This window comes from Lepus europaeus, chromosome 9 (genome assembly GCF_033115175.1).
Source record: "Lepus europaeus isolate LE1 chromosome 9, mLepTim1.pri, whole genome shotgun sequence".
NCBI lineage: Eukaryota > Metazoa > Chordata > Mammalia > Lagomorpha > Leporidae > Lepus > Lepus europaeus.
In genome coordinates, this window is record NC_084835.1 from 94,522,317 (window position 1) to 94,541,327 (window position 19,011).

The 19,011-nt window shown below is 44.7% G+C and overlaps 1 protein-coding gene across 2 annotated transcripts in view; it reads right to left on the reverse strand.

The window, feature by feature from the left end:
- EPG5 (ectopic P-granules 5 autophagy tethering factor) overlaps positions 1 to 18,797 on the reverse strand; it is a 109,537-nt gene extending 90,740 nt beyond the window's left edge. For both annotated transcript variants that reach the window (XM_062201602.1, XM_062201601.1), the window contains exons 1-4: positions 18,682 to 18,797; positions 3,690 to 4,634; positions 1,567 to 1,810; positions 224 to 360 (exon numbers count right to left, since the gene is read on the reverse strand). In XM_062201602.1, coding sequence (XP_062057586.1) covers positions 224 to 360; positions 1,567 to 1,810; positions 3,690 to 4,634; positions 18,682 to 18,744 — 1,389 coding nt within the window. In that variant the 5' untranslated portion in view covers positions 18,745 to 18,797. The remainder of the gene's footprint in view (positions 1 to 223; positions 361 to 1,566; positions 1,811 to 3,689; positions 4,635 to 18,681) is intronic.
- Positions 18,798 to 19,011: the final 214 nt, after the last annotated feature.

Sequence of the window (19,011 nt, forward strand, 5' to 3'; positions counted from 1 at the left end):
ATCCATAAGCTGTACACTGGAAATTTATATTCATTAAATAAAAGTTAAAAAAAATAATATAACAAATAACTTATTACTGTGTGTCATGATCAAAGTAGTCAGTAATTAACTCACGGAATCAATTAGTTGAGGAAGTTGTCAAAGAAAGATATGAAGCACAAGATAATTCTTAAATTACTAGGGAAATAAAGGAAAGAGCCTTCTGTCTATTTCTGTTTCTTACCAATTTCTGCAGCCAGAGAAGAATATCGTCGTGGAACTGAGAATCTTCATGGATTCTCCTGGTGAACATGAACAGGACACTAATGCACTCCTTTAGTTGACACAAGTCAGAGGGAATACTTTCTGTCTGCTTAGAAGCTACAAATTCAAAAGAGGATTGGATGAGTCCCACACAAATGGTGTTGTAGGGAGAACTACTTTAAATGTCTTCAGTTAGAACAAACTAGAAACTATTTTTAAAATACTCAGTTCAGACAAAAATCCAAGGAGATAAGCTGCATCAAAGTATATGAATTTCTGCTCAAGAGATAAACAAAAATATTTAACTATGAAGTATTCCAAAGCAAGGGAAAATTAACTTTATTGTAACTTATTATTTTGTTATTCAAAAATCGGCAGATCTCTGGCCTTTCTCTAACTCTTTGATTAGTTTAGAAAACAAGGGGATTGGGGTTTACTTTAAGGAATTCTAACATCTCTCCCAGAAATAAAAATTACATAATTCAATAAGCATATTTAATACCTAATACATAGTAATGGCTAATTTCTTTCTTTTTTTTTTTTTTTTTTATTTGACAGGTAGAATTATAGACAGTGAGAGAGAGAAACAGAGAGAAGGGTCTTCCTTCCGTTGTTTCACTCCCCTAATGGCCGCTATGGCCAGCGCTGTGCAGATCCAAAGCCAGGAACCAGGTGCTTCTTCCTGGTCTCCCATGTGGGTGCAGAGGCCCAAGCACTTGGACCATCCTCCACTGCCCTCCCGGGCCACAGTACAGAGCTGGACTAGAAGACGAGCAACCAGGACTAGAACCCAGCACCCATATGGGATGCCAGCGCTACAGGCAGAGGATTAACCAAGTGAGCCATGGCACTCTCCCAGTAATGGCTAATTTCTTAAAATTCTAGATAAAAACTTCAAAACATTATAGACCCTCTGTTGAATATTAGCATAGTCCAACAAACTGGACACTCAAAAATAAAGTACAACAGACAGAAGATGAAAAGTATCCTGATAATTAGTTTCAGAATCAAAAACTATTTGGATTCAACTTGGTAACAAAGCACATAAACTAGGACAGCGAGGGATATCAATGCTAGAGAGCAGGCATTCTGGCATCCCACAGAAGCAGAGGATGACAGCCACGGGGAAGGGAGACCCAGCACTGCTTCCTAGCAACATCATTAAGGTAGGTCTTCATCGTGCACTGAGAGGCAGGTAAAATAGAGGCAAAACGGTCCCTTGCAATAACAATCAGTGTACAAGCAGTTCACCCAGGCTGTGCCCCTCAATTCTTGGTTCATTTCAGAGCACAAGAAAGAGTGAGACCTTCATTACTTACATACCTCGGCCTTCCTGATGAATTGCTAAAGATCTCAGAACAGCTGAACTGTTGAGCAAGGCATAGATGTAAGACTCCACTTGCAACCTTGAGAGCACAGAGGTGTAAGAGTGAAGGGCCAGGGTCTGGTGGAGGTGCTCAGACTTGGCATCAAATAGTTTCTTCAGCTCTCCCAGGGCATTTTCATTCATCTCTACTCTTTGGTAGCGATGATAGCCAGAAACTTTCACTTGGTCTGCACAGATACCCTAGCAATGGACAGAAGGGTGAAATACAAAACCAGTTACTCTTTGAAGTATTCAGGCAACAGGTATAAAATGCAGAGGCTTCAGCAGCATCTTCAAAGAGCTTACAATCATGATGAGGGAACAATGCCACTGTGTGAAGAACAACACCAGCAACCGTAAGATCACATGCCAAGGAAATAATGCCAATCATAAATGGGTCACAAGTTAAGAGAAATATTGTTGGGGGATGGGGAATAAGCAGCTTAAGTCACTGCTTGGGATCCCCACATCCCATATCAGAATGTCTGGTTTGAGTCCCAGCTACTCTTTTCTGATCCAGCTTCCTGCTAATGTATACCCTAGGAAGGAGGTAACAGGTGACAACCCAAAGATGTGAGTCCCTGCCACACAGATAGGAGATTCAGATTGAATTCCTGACTCCTGACTTAGGCCTGGCCTTGCCCTAATTGTTTGCAAGCACTTGGAGAATGAATCAGCAAATAGAAGAGATCTCTCCCTGCTACCAAATAAAATGAATTTTTTTAAAAAAATTCAAAGAAAAGTAACTTTAGAAAGTCAAGGAATATCTCAAAAAATATAAAAAGTCAAGGAGAAGGGGAAGGTGTAAGAAAATAAAGAGCTTGTCCCTAAGACTCAAGATTGATGATCTTTGGGCTGGCACTGTGGTGTAGCAGGTAAAGCCACCACCTGAGGTGCCAGCATCCCATATGGGCGCCTGGTTCAAGTCCTGGCTGCTCACTTCCAATCCAGCTCTCTGCTATGGCCTGGGAAAGCAGTACAAGACGGCCCAAGTCCTTGGGCCGCTGCACCACTGTGGGAGACCTGAAAGAAGCTCCTGGCTCCTGGGTTTGGATCAGTGCAGCTTCAGCCATTGTGGCCAATTGGAGAATGAACCCTCCAATGGAAGACCTCTCTCTCTGCCTCTCCTCTCTGTAACTCTTTCAAATAAATAAATAAATCTTTAAAAAAAAAGATTGATGATCTTACCTTCCACTTTAACAACAGTGAGGTCAGTATATTCTCTCAATGTCAAGGTACCTCAAAACATCTCTGGACCTATCCTCTTCATCCTTTGTAGCTCTGTTCAAAAGAAATCCCTCTCCTTCCCAACACTAATTCCTCCAGTTGTATTCTTGACTATAGTATTCCCAAATGTTTCTTGCTCCAAGGATTCCCTCTTATCTACTCAGAGACAGATGGGTTTCCCGATGAACAAGGGTTAGGAATGGGGAATCACGTGTTTCTCCCAATGTCTCCTCTAGGTTGCTTTCACTATCAGTAGTGGCCTTCTCTTCCTTGCCATTCCTTCCAGGCCACTATGAAATGGCTTCCTTTCCATCACCTTTGCCTCTACAGGGTCACACCTAATGACCGTCCCTATTTCCTCATCTCCTCTCAACCCTGACACTCTCTACCCACTGGATGTGCATGGGATTAGGCTAATGGCCCATGGCTAAATTTGACCTGCGGAGATGATATATTGGCCTATATTATGTATGTATGTGTTTCACTAGTTGCCATCATTTTCCAATCAGGACACCTCATGTGAAAATCCAGACTGCCAGCTTCTCCTGGAACATCAAGATGCGGCAACACTGGACCAACCAATAATCACAGGAACAATCAGCTAGAACTCCAGAGTAGCTGTTCCCTCTAGATCAGGCAGGAACTTAGCCACTGACCACTGTCCCACTCAGCCGGCTTCACTCTTCAGGTTAAATGCCTGGGCCCTGCGGGCGTTTGACTTTGTGATTCCTGCGCTACTACTCTGGGCTAAAGCAGGGTCAGTGCGTGTATACAAACCGGACTCCAGGGCCAGCAGCTCCTCTGTCAAGTTCCCCAGGCTCCTGAAAACTTCACAGAACACTAGTCAAAATACCTGCACGAGCATTTGCTCCTCTTTAAAGTGCCACAGTCGACTTTTCACATTTTGGCAATCAGACGTCAGAGTAAGGAGCTCAGCTTCAGCCAGCAGCAGTTGCTTCCTACATCGGGAGTAGTTCAAAAGCAGCTCATAAAACTCATGCCTGTCCTGATGAGCCATACTGTCAAATTCTTCCAAATATGACTCAACATTTTCCAGCCAAGAGCCAGGTTCTAAGATTTTTAGCTGCTCCTTAGTAAATGGTACTAGCTCCGGCTGAGATGGGAGTTCTGGGTAGAGTCGCTCGCTACAAAGCAAGGGCTTCACTGCCACTAGAGCTGGCACTTCAGTCATCTCAGCGGGCAGCTGGGGGTACAGTTTCTTCACCCTAGGTGGCTGAAAAACGTCTTTAGCTTCACAGGAACTCTGCAAGCGAACGCTCTGTAGCACCTCTGAAGAACAACCCAGGGTTGGTTTGTCTTCTTTCCTATCCTCAGTTTCTATGACTTGTAAATTTTCGATTTCCTGCTGAATGCAAGAAGAACTAGATTCCAGTGTGCTTTCGGAAGGTCCACATTGCACCAATTTACTCCCCTCTACTTCCGTGAAGTTCCTGGGGGCTTCTATTTTAGTTCCAACATTGTCTCCAGAGTCAACCTTCAGCTCGCTTGCACTGTCCCTGACACAGGCTCTGCCCTCTTCCCCTTCCTTTGGAGGCTCTATGTTACACGCCAGGGACCCTTCGCTGCTCAGAGTCAAGGAGGTGAGTGGTATTTCAAACATTTCACTTTCGCTTTGTCCACTGGCAACATCGTTCTTGAGGCAGGCATCACTTAACTCCTTCACGTGCTCTCCCCTGACTTCACAAGCAGGAAACGAGATTTCCTGCTCTTCGCAGGTTTTTGGAAGGGAGACTTCATCAGACTCCTCCTTCTGTAGGGTTTCATATTTCTTCTTTTCCTGAAAACAAGATTTATAACGTGAAATAACATAACAATAACTGATGCTTTTGGAATGAGAATTCTGAAATTGTATGTGAAAATCTAAATGCTATCATTTAACAAATGGAATCTAAATGCAGGAAGCAATGTGTTTCACATATACTATCATCTAATTTTGAGAATGTTCAATTTGGAGATTCACTAGTCTAATTCTTACAGAAAAAGATCACAGTAAGCAGCAAATTACATTTCAAAACTGGAAGAGGAAAGTTCACTCAAAACTCAAGCAGAGGGGCCAGTACTGTGGTGCAGCGGGTTAACACCATGGCTTGAAGTGCCGGCATCCCATATGGGCGCCGGTTCTAGTCCCGGCTGCTCCACTTCCGATCCAGCTCTCTGCTGTGGCCTGGGAAAGCAGTGGAAGATGGCCCAAGTCCTTGGGTCCCTGCACCCGCATGGGAGACTAGAAGGAGGCTCCTGGCTCCTGGCTTCGGATCAGCGCAGTTCAGGCCATTGTGGCCATCTGGGGAGTGAACCAGCGGATGAAGCAAATCAATTACAGGATTGGATTATAACCTACAGAACAAATGAGTAATAAACACCCACAACATAAATAACTACCTAAGTAAATTAAATGGGCAAGAAGTGGTAACTCTTCCACACAGAAGAATTTGAATTAATAAATGTAGATGGAATGGGAAGCAGAGAAAATAACTGCTACAACATCATGGTAGTAACTGCTGCAGCCAATCTGATGGATGCTAAAATGAGAGTTTAAACAGAAACAGAGCCTAGCCTCAAAGTGTTTTCTCCTGAATACTTAGCACTTACAAAGGAGAAAGTAGTCAAGTTTCAGCATAGAATCCTGGCAGACCAAACCCTACTAACTGATCAAGGTATCATCACCAGGAATACATGTTGACATCAGATGACCAGACAGGATATTCCTAGAAGGCCTATCACCTCGGCAGTATCCTTCCCAACAACACACAACCCCAATCTAACCAGGAGAAAACATGACAAAAATCAAACTCCAGGAAAGTACACAAAATAACTGAGGTGAAAGTAGAGGCAAGAGAGAGAAACTGTCCAAGATTAGAGGAGACCTCAGAAGTGTGACAACCAAGTACAAGGTGAAATCTTATATTGGATCCTGGATCCTGCAACAGAAAAAGGACCCTAGTAGAAACTGCTGAAATCCAAATGAGGTCTACATTTTATTGTTTTTTAAAGATTTATTTATTTATTTATTTGAAAGAGCTACAGAGGTAGAGAGAGAGATATCTTGGATCTGCTGGTTCACTCTGTAAATGGACGCCATAGCCAGGGCTGGGCCAGGCTAAAGCCAGGAACCAGGAGCTTCATCTGAGTCTCCCATGTGAGTACAGGGGCCCAAACATTTGGGTCATCTTCCACTGCTTTCCCAGGCACATGAGAAGGAAGCTGGATCAGAAGTAGAGCAGCTGGTACTCGAACCAGTGCCCATATAGGATGCCAGCACAGCAAGCAGTGGCTTAACCCACTACATCACAGCACCAGCCCCGAGGTCTACATTTTAGTTACCAGCACTATTCCAATGCCAATTACTTGGTTTGATAAATGCTGCAGGTCACAAAATATAAGGCTACATAAGATGAAAACTGCTATGGCTTGGTATGGTTTCACTGTGCAGCAACACCTCCCCTGCCATTACGTCCTCCAAGGCCTCATATGTTGAAAATTTAACTGTTACTGCAAGGTATTAAGAGGAGGAAAATTTAACCTGATCATGGTGTTCAGTGTTAGGGCCTTCAGGAGGTGACCAGGGTTAGATAAGGCCATCAAGGAGGAGCCCCAATGACTGAATACTGGTGGCTACAAAAGCAGAGAGACCAGAGTTTGGACATCTAGCTTCACATACATACACATGCATGCACATGCTCTGTCTCCTGCCACGTGACACCCTGTGCCACTTTGGAACTCTGGGAACTAAAAGGTCATTGCAGGGGCCGGCATTATAGCACAGCGGACTAAGCCACTGCCTGTAATACAAGCATCCCACATGAGCACGGTCTAAGCCCTGACTGCTCCATTTCCGATCCAGCTCCATGTGACTATACTTGGGAAAGCAGCAAAAGATAGACCAACTCCTTAGGACCCTGTGCCCATGTAGGAGATCCAGATGGAGTTCCAGGCTCCTGGCTTCAGCCTGGTTCATCCCCAGGCATCACAGCCATTTGGGAAGTGAACCAGCAGATGATGATCCCGCTTTCCACTGCCCCACCACCAACCCCCAGCTCTTTCTCTTTCCCTCTATCTCTCTGTAACTCTGCCTTTCAAATAAATAAATTCTTTTTTTAATGGTTTTTATTTATTTGTTTTAAAGGCAGAGTTACAGAAAGGCAGAGTCAGAGAGAGAGAGAGGTCTTCCATCTGCTGATTCACTCCCCAGATGGCCACAACAGCTGGGGTTGAGTCAATCCAAAGCCAGGAACCAGCAGCTTCTTCTGGGTCTCCCACGCAGATCCAGGGGCCCAAGGACGTGGACCATCTTCTACTGCTTTCCCAGGTCATAGCAGCAGCTGGATCAGAAGTGCAGCAGCTGGGACTCAAACCAGCACCCATATGGGATGCCAGCACTGCAGGCGGCAGCTTTAACCATTATGCCACAGTGCCAGCCCCTATTATTTTTTTTTAAGACAGATTCATTTATTTAAAAGGCAGAGTTACAGAGAGGGAGAGTCAGAGAGAGACAGAGATCTTCCATCTGCTGGTTCACTCTCCAAATGGCTGCATCAGGAGGTGCTGGGCAGGGCTAAAGCCAGGAGTAAAGAGCTTCATCTGGTCTTCCACACCAGGGCAAGGGCCCAAGCACTTGAGCTATCTTCCACTGCTTTCCCAGGTGTATTAGCAGGGAGCTGTATGGGTCGTGGAGCAGCTGATGCCCATATGAGATGCTGGCAGCGATTTAATCCGCTGCACCATAGTGCCAACCCCAAAGAGGCTTACTTTGGCTCACAGTTCTGGAGGTCCAAGGTTGAAGGGCTGTATCTGTGAGGATTTTTTTTTTTTTTTAGAATAAGCTCCTGGCTCCTGGCTTCAGACAGCTCAGCTCCGACTGCAGCAGCCATTTGGGGAGTGAACCAGCAGATGGAAGACCTTTCTCTCTCTCTCTCTCTCTCTCTCTCTCTCTCTGCCTCTCCTTCTCTCTCTCTCTCTCTCTCTGTAACTCTGTATTTCAAATAAATAAAATACCTCAGGGCTGGTGCCGTGGCATAGTGGGTAAAGCCACTGTCTGCTGTGCCAGCATCCCATATGAGCACTGGTTCATGTTCCAGCTGCTCCACTTCCTATTCAGCTCTCTGCTAATGGCCAGGGAAAGCAGTGAAAGATGGCCCAAGTGCTTGAGCCCCTGCACCCACATGGGAGACCCAGAAGCTCCTGGTTCCTGGCTTCAGATGGCTCAGCCCCAGCTGTTGTGGCCATTTGGGGAGTGAACCAGCAGATGGAAGACCTCTCTACCTCTCTGTCTCTCTCTTTCTCTCTCTCTCTCTTCCTCCCTTGCTCCCTCCCTCTCCCTCTCTGTAACTCTGCCTTTCAAATAAATAAATCAATCTTTAATTTTAAAAATACCTCAAGCATTAACACACAAACTAGATACTGAAGAAAGCTGTGTTGAATAATGAAAAAAATATGGAAAAATTATTTAAATAACATCCAAACAAACAAAAAATCTGATTGAAATCACTCAAATACCTTCTCTTTACTATGATATTTTAAGGAAGATTGTCAGTGATTTTGCCTTATCCTACTCCTAATGTCCAGCAAACAAAAGGTGACAGATTAAAAGAGTGGGGCCTTTAAATGTTAAGAAGCAAAGATCAACATTCCTTAAGTGGAATTTTGAGGTCACTTTGCTGAAATGAACACGGCTGCCAAATAATTGCAAATGGTAATGATTCAGGGGACAAGAGACCCTTCCAAAAGTATTTCCATCCACACTATGAACTGTGGGTATCAGATTCAGAGGCCAGCCACATAGTGCGCAGCTAATACAAATCACTTGCTGTGATAAACAGGTTTTTTAGACCGGTAGGTCAGAAAGGAATAGTTAGGAAGAAAAATGTTTGCTAGAGTGAGAGAAATGTGGGTATGCTGGTTAGGGCAGAGGTGAAATTTTAGTGAGTTTAACAATCATTAAATAAAATCAAGAATACTTTCATCTACATTAGCATAAAGAGAACAAAGTACTTAGGGATAAATTAAGCAAAAGAAGTATAAAGATTGTACTCTAAAATTACAAAACATTAACTGAAAAAAATTAAAGATGATCAAATACATGGAAGGACATTCCATGTCTTTCACAATCTTAAGATAATAAACACAACACAATCTCTAGCAAAATCCCAGATGCCTTTTTTGTAGAAATTGAAAAGCTGATCTTTAAATTCATATGGAAAAATAAGGGACACAGAACAGCCAAAAAAAAAAAAAAACTTGAAAAAGGACACACACTGCACTTTCAAAATCTGCTACAAAGCTACAGTAATAAAGACAGAATAGTGTTATCATATGGATAGACAAATTAACCAACAGAACAGAGAATCCAGAAATAAAATCCTAGCATTTATAGTCAACCAATTTTGACAAAAGTGCCAAGACAAGTCAATGGAAAAGAAATAGCCTTTTCAACAAATGGTGCTGGAACAAGTGGATACCCTAATGCAAAAGAATGAACTTGGACACCAGCCCTCTAACCGCAGCCTCATTCAATATACAAACATAAACTCCAAAAGGATGATAGACTGAATATGTAAAAGCTACTAAAACAGAGGAAAACAGAAGAGTAAATCTTACTACTTTGAGTTGGGCAAAACCTTCTTAGATGTGTCACCAAAAGCAAAAGTGACAAAAGGAGAAAAATAATAAATTGGACTTCATCAAAGTAAACCTTTTTGTGCTACACACTTGAAACTACCAAGAAAGTGAAAAGACGGCCCCAGGGAACCGGAGAAAATATTTTCAAATCAAATATAACAGGCTTATATCTAGCATATACAAGAACTCTTACAACTCAATAATAAAAGATAGACAATTCAACTTTAAAATAGGCAAAGGATCTCGACATTTCTCCAGAGATACACAAATGGCACATGAAAAGATGCTCAATGTGGCCGGCGCCGCAGCTCAATCGGCTAATCCTCCGCCTGAGGCGCAGGCACACCGGGTTCTAGTCCCAGTCGGGGCACCAGATTCTGTCCCAGTTGCCCCTCTTCCAGGCCAGCTCTCTGCTGTGGCCAGGGAGTGCAGTGGAGGATGGCCCCAGGTGCTTGGGCCCTGTACCCCATGGAAGACCAGGAGAAGCACCTGGCTCCTGCCGAATCAGCGCAGTGCGCCGGCCGCGGCAGCCATTGGAGGGTGAACCAACGGCAAAAAGGAAGACCTTTCTCTCTCTCTCTCTCTCTCTCACTGTCCACTCTGCCTGTCCAAAAAAAAAAAAAAAAAGATGCTCAATGTATTAGCCACTAGAGAAATGTGAATCAAAGCTAGGATGAGCTACCACATCACAAAAATCACATCACATCCACTAGGGTAAGTACTTTAAAAGTCAAATAGTGTCTGAGGACCTATAGCTAGAACCTTCATCCGCTGCCCATAGAATGAATTTAACAAGAGGCAGTCACGATGGAATTCCAGGTTGCAATGGCTGCACAACTCCATAATGGTACTAACAGTGAACTGTACACTTTAACCAAGCCAACTGTATAGTGTGCAGGGTCTTCAAAAAGTTCTTGGGAAAGATGTATTATTAAAAAAAAAAGTCCAAAAAAAAGTATGAATTTCAAAAAATTTTTGCACCAAAATGATTTTTTCATTCCTTTTGAGGTCTCCCATCTGTGAATTATAGCTCAATAAATCAGTTAAAAACAAAGACTAAAAGAATTTCCTGAGTAAGAACTGAATGAAAAGTAAAGCAGCAGAAAGTGAAAGTGTCATAGAGAACAGGGGGGGACTTGTTTCTTTTCCTTTTCTAAGCTTTAAGAAACTCTAGGATGTTAACTGGTGAGAGACCGAGAAAGCAGGGAGCTGGTGGTAATCACAGGATGGATCACATGATCCTGACTTGGCAAACAACCACACACCCTCCCACATGCCATCCCAAGGCTTCTTCCCCAGCCCTTGGGTAGTTTATTAATTTCTTTTAAAAAATGAGGCCTCAGTATTTGTTGTTGTTTTCTTGTATTTATTGAGGCAAATGTCAGCTCCTATCTGCTGGCCCACTCTCCAAATATCCACAGTGACCAAGGCGAGCTCAGAACTCCAAAGTGGAAGACAGGGACCCAACTAGCTGAGCCATCGCCTACTGCCTCCCGAGGTGCACATCAGCAGGAAACTGGAATTGGGAGCTGAAGCCAGGAATCCGATCCTGAGCACTGCAAAGTGGGACAGGAGCTTCCCAACCAGTGGCCTAACCACTACACCAAACGCTCTCCCTGCCCTCAAGACGCTCTTGACCTGCCTTTGTCCCTCTCACCACTTCACCCTCGTGAAGCTCCCTCGTCCCATTGCAGGACTGCTTGTGCAGCCTCAGATGCTTTCCTCCCACCAGCAACTACTCCCTAACTTGCTCACCTACACCCTACCAGACTCCCAGAAGTTACTGTCAGCAGCAGCTAAAATGGTTCAATAACCAATTAAAGAGACATTGTTTAACCTCCAGGAAGAACACAAAAGCCTTCGTTCAGGCTTTTATTTCCTCTGCAGGTGGTGGATTTCTCTTCTCTCCACCTTTGCCTTTGTTAGAGATGTTAGGACCAAAGAAGGAATTAACCTGGGGATGGGGAAAAGGGAGAGAAGAGCTGCTGCTTTGATTTCAAGAATGGACTAGCCAAGCCAAGGGAGGCAGGTGCAGGTGGGATGGGCAAGTGCAGGAAGCACAACTGTGTGAGCCAGGGAAGCAGACCTGGCCTGGCTGCCTCAGACCCCTACAATACGGACAGGCCCTTGGGGGTGCATACAGGAAGACAGGGGTTTGCGGTGATCGTCATCAACGCCAGGGACTCAGCAGCAGTGCTGAGGGCTCCCCGGGGCTCACTTCACTTCCCCAAACCCCAGAGAGGGAAACAGGTCCTGAACAGTCTCCAAGCCTCCAGCCTCTGCTGCACCACCAGCATCCCCACCACTAGTATAATCTAAACACCACAAAAATAGTCCCAGCCATCCACTTAATGGAAGACTGGCTCTTTCCTCTGGCATCCCGGGCCCAAGGACTCAGTGATGATCCTGTCCCAGCACAAACCTTTCCCGACAGCTTCCCTCTGAACTCATGTGACAGGTACCTGTCACACGGCCCTCACCATACAGTACCTCTACGGTTATTTATCTTTATGCTCTATCTCCCCAAACAGGTCACAAACATTGTGAGAACAAGGACTATCACTTACACTTCTTTGGAGCTGATCTGCCTCCAATTTTCACCACTGAGTTCAAAAAATGTTTCTTGAGATAAAAATGATGACCTACAATTCATAAGAATTGAGTACCAACTACACGTTGAACTCTTTCCCAGGTACTGTAATTCTAAGATGAAGAAATTATTGAACTAGCCAAGAAATATGTCTACTTACCACATGCTCTACAACATTTGGAAGTTTGTCATTAGAGGAAGTTTGTCATTATATGCTTCTCAGAAAGCAGAGGGGCAGATCCAATGAATTCAGGAGAAATAAAATTCTTATAACAAAGTCTGAATCCATTCTTATCCTTAAAATGTGTAACTCCATTTCACTTACAACTTTTCTAAAAAGCCAACTTTTAATTACTTTGTCTTCTTCAGTTAAGATAAAGATTCAGGAGGAGGACACATTTTGTGTGTGTGTGTGTGTGTGTATATATATATATATACAATCATGTATATTATATACATATAATCATTACAGACCACAAAATAAACTCAAACAATTCCATTTATAGAGCCACATGTACAAAAGTTAGTGCTTACATAATTTTACGCTAACCTATTTCTTACAACTAAAAATGTTCAGGCAGATTAAGAAGAATCTATATTTCTTCGTTTTTGATCTCCACATAAGTTACATACAGGTATAAAACCAATTTTAGAAATATTCAACAGGAGGGAAAATAATCAAGAAATTACACAGAAATGGAAGAGTTGATGACAAGCACAGAAAGACACTTAACCACACTATGTAGAGGATTGGGGTATAGGAAAAAACCTAATGAAGAACACAACAAATGATCAACAACAGTTCATGGAGGCGCATTCTGGGCATTTCACATCTTGGCTGTCAATTTTTGCATGCATGTACTTATATGTATACATTCAATAAGCAATAAGAAAAAAGTCATCACAAAGTAAGCAGTCATTTTTTAAAAAAGTAATTTTGGGGGGCCAGCACTCTGTCACAGTAAGCTAAGTCTCTGCCTGCGGTGCCAGCATCCCATATGGGTGCAGGTTTGAGTCCCAGCTGCTCCTTCTGATCCAGCTCTCTGCCAATGGCCTGGGAAAGCAGTGAAGATGGCCCAAGTCGTTGGGCCCCTGCATCCATGGGGAAGACCCAGAGGAAGCTCCTGGCCCCGGCTTCGAACCAACTCAGCTGTGGCCATTATGGTCATTTGGAATATGAACCAGCAGATCAAAGAACGTTTTCTCTTTCTCCCCCTCTCTGTCAGTAACTGTCTCTCAAATAAATAATGTTTTTAAAAATTAAGCAATTTTGTAAGTTCTGAAAAACAAGTGAGAAGTTTCATTACTTTTTCTTTCTCTGTGAACTCCAAGTAAAATTAAAACTTCTTTCCTTCCTTAAAAATAATGAGGAGGCATTTTTTCATCAAGGATGGTTCAATTTCATACCTTTCATAGGATACTTATCACTGGATTACCCTAAAGGCAGGGTCTGCTTATCATTCATGACTGATCCCTGCGTTTACCATAATGCCTGGCACAGAACAGATTAAAAGGGAGTAGGACTCACTGGTATGAACATCAGACCACATGCTCTCTGAGAAGTTCTACCAGCTGTTTCTGGGATATGCAAGAAAGGTTCGGGGGCAATGGTCTTTGCTATGAATACAACTTCGTGGCTGTCTCTGCTCTAGTGCTGCTCTTAGCAACCTTACTGCGTGTATCAGCAGCATTTTGCTTGCTAGATCTCTCCCTTCTCCTTCCTACACTTCAATCAGCTTCTAGGACACTACACTCTCAGTGAAGGACATTGGGAGTGCGTCCCAACTCGTCCTTCCCACAGTCCTTTGCTACTTCCGACTCTTCTCCTCAACCTGTTAAAACTGGGCTGTCCCTGAGTTCGCCTGTCACCCTTTTTAAATTATACTCACCCTCAAAGTGACCTAATTCCATTTATGGCACTAAATATCATTTATATGTAAATGATTCCCAAATCTTTATTTCCAGTTTCAAGCTCTCTCAAAATCTAGATTCACAAACTCACCCTATCCCACATCTCCATGTGAATGTCTAATGGACACTTCAAAATCAAGACATTCAAAATCGAACTCCTGATCGTCTCCCAAAAACTTGCCCCGTCTCCCCACTTCTCCATCTCAGGAGTCTTCCTTGACCGCTTTCTCTCATTCCACTGCCAAATCTTGGCAAATCCTCTTGGCTCTCAAACTTTAAACACTTTTCTCCATCCTCATTCACACAACTTTGGTGCAATCCATATCACTCTTGCCTGGATTCTCGCGACAGTCTCTTAGGTCATCTGTTCTACTCTTGGCCCCTATCCATTCTCAGCAAAGCACCACAACCCATTAAATCCCAGGGTTTCTTCAAAACCCTAAGGTTATGCGGTCTATTACTCAGAGTAAAAGCTAGTTATTACCCCTATGTGACCTGGCCTGTGCTATTTTGCTTTCTTACTCTCCCTCACTCACTCCACCCTAACCATCCTGCCTCCTTGTAGTTCCTAGTGCAGGACATGCATGGAACTGCCTTAGATCCTTCTGTCTGGAACACTTCTCCCCAATACCCACAGGGCCAACTCCCTCATCTTTTTCATGCCTTTCCTTAAATGCCACCTTTAATAAGCATTACCCCAACCACCTAAATAAAAAAGGAACAATCATGATGTGGGTGAGGCAGGGAGTCAGAAAGGGATTAAAAAAAAAAAAAAGAACTGCTAACACCCAAGCCATGCGCACCACCCAAATCCCATGGTCTTTCATATCAGTTCAACATGGCTGAAAGCCTGGCACACCCACTCTTCATCATGCAGCTAAGCCTCACTTTCTACCATGCTCCACACGCCATGATGCCTGGAGAACACCACTTGTGTTGCAGCCCCACCCCAAATCCTTGTCTCCTTTGGATCTTCAACAACCAGGCTCTGGCCCTGAATGCCCCCCCTAAACTCTAAAAGGATGACTCTAGCTTTTGGGGGGGGGGGCCACAATTTTCTCTCTTGAGGGTTCTCATACTCCTGAGTGTACTATCATTTTGCCTCTCAATAAATCTTGTTCTATTCACCCCTACCCAGTTACATTCTTACATGCAGGAAGACAAGAACCTGGACTAAGTCTAGCAGGAGCGCTCTCTGAGCCAAGTCAGGAATGGTTTCTGGGACACGCTGGGGGATCAGTGAGCATTTAATAGACAGATGCTGGGAGGCACAAAAGCATCTAAATACCATACAGCATCCCCCAACTTCACTCCAGTAACCACCAAGGCAGGTAGGGACTAGAGGTGGAAATCAAATCATTTAGGCCATGAACAAGAAGAGATTGGTGTGGGTGCTGTGGCACAGCAGGTAAAGTCACCACCTGAGGTGCCTGCATCCCATGTGGGCACCAGTTCAAGTCCCAGCTACTCCTCTTCCGATCCAGCTCTCTGCTATGGCCTTGGAAAGCAGTAGAAGATGGCTCAACTCCTTGAGCCCCTGCACCCATATGGGAGACCCAGAGAAAGCTCCTGGCTCCTGGCTTTGGATCAGCTCAGCTCTGGTTGTTGCGGTCATTTGGGAGTCAATCAGCAGAATGGAAGACCTCTCTCTCTCTCTGGCTCTACCTCTCTCTGTAACTCTTTCACATAAATAAAATAAATCTTCTTTAAAAAAAAAAAGGGGGGGGGGAATCTACTGTTTTTAACTCATAATTTACCAGGATTAAGGAAGTCAGGGTCCTCAAAGAATATACCAGAATGAAAATCAGGTGTTAAGCACCAGACACCTAACCATGGCCAGCAACATGAGATCATGTATCAGATAATTAACACTGAGGAATGTAGGTCAGCTGCTGGGTCACATCCAGAAACCACGCAAACTGTCTGCAGGTAACAGCACATGACGCTAGCTACTTCCTGAACTAAGCCACAGAATCACTGCAAGACTCAGTAAATAGTCACCCAATTGCATCAGACAGCAAAGTGTCATTAACGCAGGCCTTTATAAACATGCTCAATAGTCCACACTAAGAAATGCATCTATTTATCCTTAAAAGAATTAATTTTCTAGACTGACAGGTATGAGAGTCTTGCTGGCATTGTGGACTTTTTCTATTCGTTTTCTCAAGCTTGTCAGGGCATACTTACTAGAACAAATTGTTCGGTATGACAAAGTTTGGGAATACACTTCAAGACTGGCACTTAATTCTGCATTCAACAAACACGATCAAACAAGACAAGCCCCATCCCTCGGTGAGCTCACAATCAAGAGAAGTGCAATGCTGCCAAAGTAACTAACTCTGTGAAGTGAGGACACAGAATGGTGCCGAGTGTTACTGAAGGGGGTAAGGACGGAAAGCTCTACAGTTTTAGCTGAGACCTCATGAATGGGCAATAGTTATACCCTACGTGAAAGGGGGCAGGAAGTCACGTCAGCGTAAAGGAATCAGCACGTGCAAAGGCCCGGCAGCAGGGAAGGAGAGGGGCTGGCATGTGGCACAGCGGGTTAGATACCGCATCCCATATGAGCACTAGTTCAAATTCTGGCTGCTCCAGTCCCCAATTGATTCCCTGCTAATACACCTGGAAAAGTAGCAGATGATGGCCCAACTACTTGGGTCCCTGCACCCATGTGGAAGACCTGGATGGAGTTCCAGGCTCCTGGCTCAGGCTTGGCCCGGCCCAGGCCACTGCAGCTATTTGGGGAATAAACAGTAGATTGAAGTGCTTGCTCGCTCTCTTTCCTTCTCTTCCTCTTCTGCAACTCTCTTTCAAGTAAACGTTTTTCTAAAAATTGTTTTAAAAAAGAGGGAGCGAGCAGTGGTAGAACTGAGGCTAAGGAGAAAGGCTGAGCCCAGATCACTTGGGACCCTTACTCCGTGCTTCAGACTCTAGCCTCTGGGTGAAACCTGGGAAGGATTCGAGAGGAGTAACATCAAGACAGCTTTGTGTTTAAAAATACCAATCCAGCTCCAGTGTAGAAAATGGGCAGATCAGTTTAGCAGAAATTCTCCTTGGCAGAAGATCAGAGTAGTGCAGGAAGAGGAAAATGGGCAGAACTAAAAGAATATTTAGAATACAATTAGCAAGACTTAGTGACTGATTAGATCTGGAGGGTAAGAAATGTGAGGATTTGGGGTTTGATCAAATGTCCCCAACATGAAGACCTCTTTACAAACTCAAACTGATCAAAATAAACGAATGTATGTTTGTACAGGGAAGTTGCCTGAACCGCGTCAATAAAATAAGCAGTTGCCTTGTCATGATGGATTTCAAATCTTCAGCTTTTTCATTTTTTAATTCAAAAAGCCTGCTTTAAGTAAGTGGAGAAAGAATCCTCTTAACTATTTTTTAGCATTATAGTATTGTATTTATAGAAACACATACCTCTCTATAGACATATGAAGTCATTACTAAGCTACTGGATTGAGTCGGTATTTCTTGCTTTAACCTGAGTTCTCTCGCTAACTGCGTGATGTTGGGCTACCATCTAAGACCTCTAGGTATCTGTTTCATCATTTATTTGGGGAGAGGGGAACTAGGGATTGCCACTGAAGATTCTGCTCTTCAGCGATGATGAGTTTGTATGTGCACGAGTGTGTTCTAGGTTCAGGGATTTCATGCATGGCTACCTCATGACTTTTTTTCTTACTCCTATGCCTGGATAGTTCTTTATCACTCTAATACAATGCAAAAGCATTTCTCTTAAAAATGTTCCTGTAATTAGCTACCAAAACGGCCACCGGAGCAGCTCCTCACAGACCTGGGCACACTGATGTGCCTAACTCCACAACAGTCTTATTTTTAAAAGGCATAAGGAAAGGGAGCCACGTAAGCCACTCACAGTTCATTAAATATGGTACTTATGAAAACCAGCCTCCTGTAAAAGCCCTGTTCCCAGGGGAAATTCAGTGGGAACACTTTTAAGTTACATCGGCTGTCGCACATCGACCACTTCTGCTAAGAAAAATTCATTGTAACACCACCTTTATTATTTGCTTAATGTAAATTCTGTCTCAGGTTGAGACAAAATTGATCTAGACAGATTCTATCGGGCCATCTTGGGGCTTCATTTAATCTATTCACTGCAAAAAAAAACCTACAAGAACTACATGCAAATCGAGACTGCACCCAACGACAAAACAATTCAACATAAAACACACTAAAACTACATGCCGGCTAACCTAGAAAACCCAGATAATCCACGTATGTCCCGTCCTGGGTTGATGTCTAGACATTCGTGCCCCGCCATAAACCAGCCTACACCTGTCGCTATCCCCGAAGCTCTGCCAAAGGATACCGTCTCCACGTGGAGGACAGGACCCTCGGAGGGACTGAGAAACGAAGAGGGTCAACGATGGGGATGGAAAGAGAACGCCGCTTCTGCCAGGAAACCAGACCCCGGGGAGAAACCCAAGAGCCCGGCGAAGTCAATCCAGGAGGAGGCGGGAAACAGGGGCGCCTGTCAACGACCGGCAGCGGGCGTGGGGCCGGAACGCAGCGGCACGGCCGGGGGCAGTGGCTGGAGGTACCCAATCCTGGAAGGTGGCGGCAGGGGAGGCTCGGGACTCGCGGAACGCGGGCAGAGCTGGCTGCAGCGGTCGGCGACTGAGAGCGGGGGCAGAGCTCACTCGGCAGGGCTTCGGCGGGGCCTGGGGGGACGCCTCACCTTGGTTTTTGTGCGGCTGGCCTTGGCCTTGGCCCGGCGCTGGGGCCTCACCGCCTCGGCCATAGACGCTACAGTGGCGCCGTCGCCGCTTGTTTTGGTCAAAACCCAGCGCTTCACGCAACCTGCCCAGTTCCGGCCTCCGGCTGTCACATGACCGACTCCCCACCACGCCCACAGAAGAGGCGGCATCTCCGGCCTCTACGGGCCGCGACGCAGGACAAACTGCGCCGAGACGCGTTCGCGGCGGCAGAGGGCGGCCCTGCCCCTCCCTGGAGCCCAGGCTCCACCCTCCTGCGGCAGAGCGAGCGCAGCCTTGGGGAGCGCGCTTGG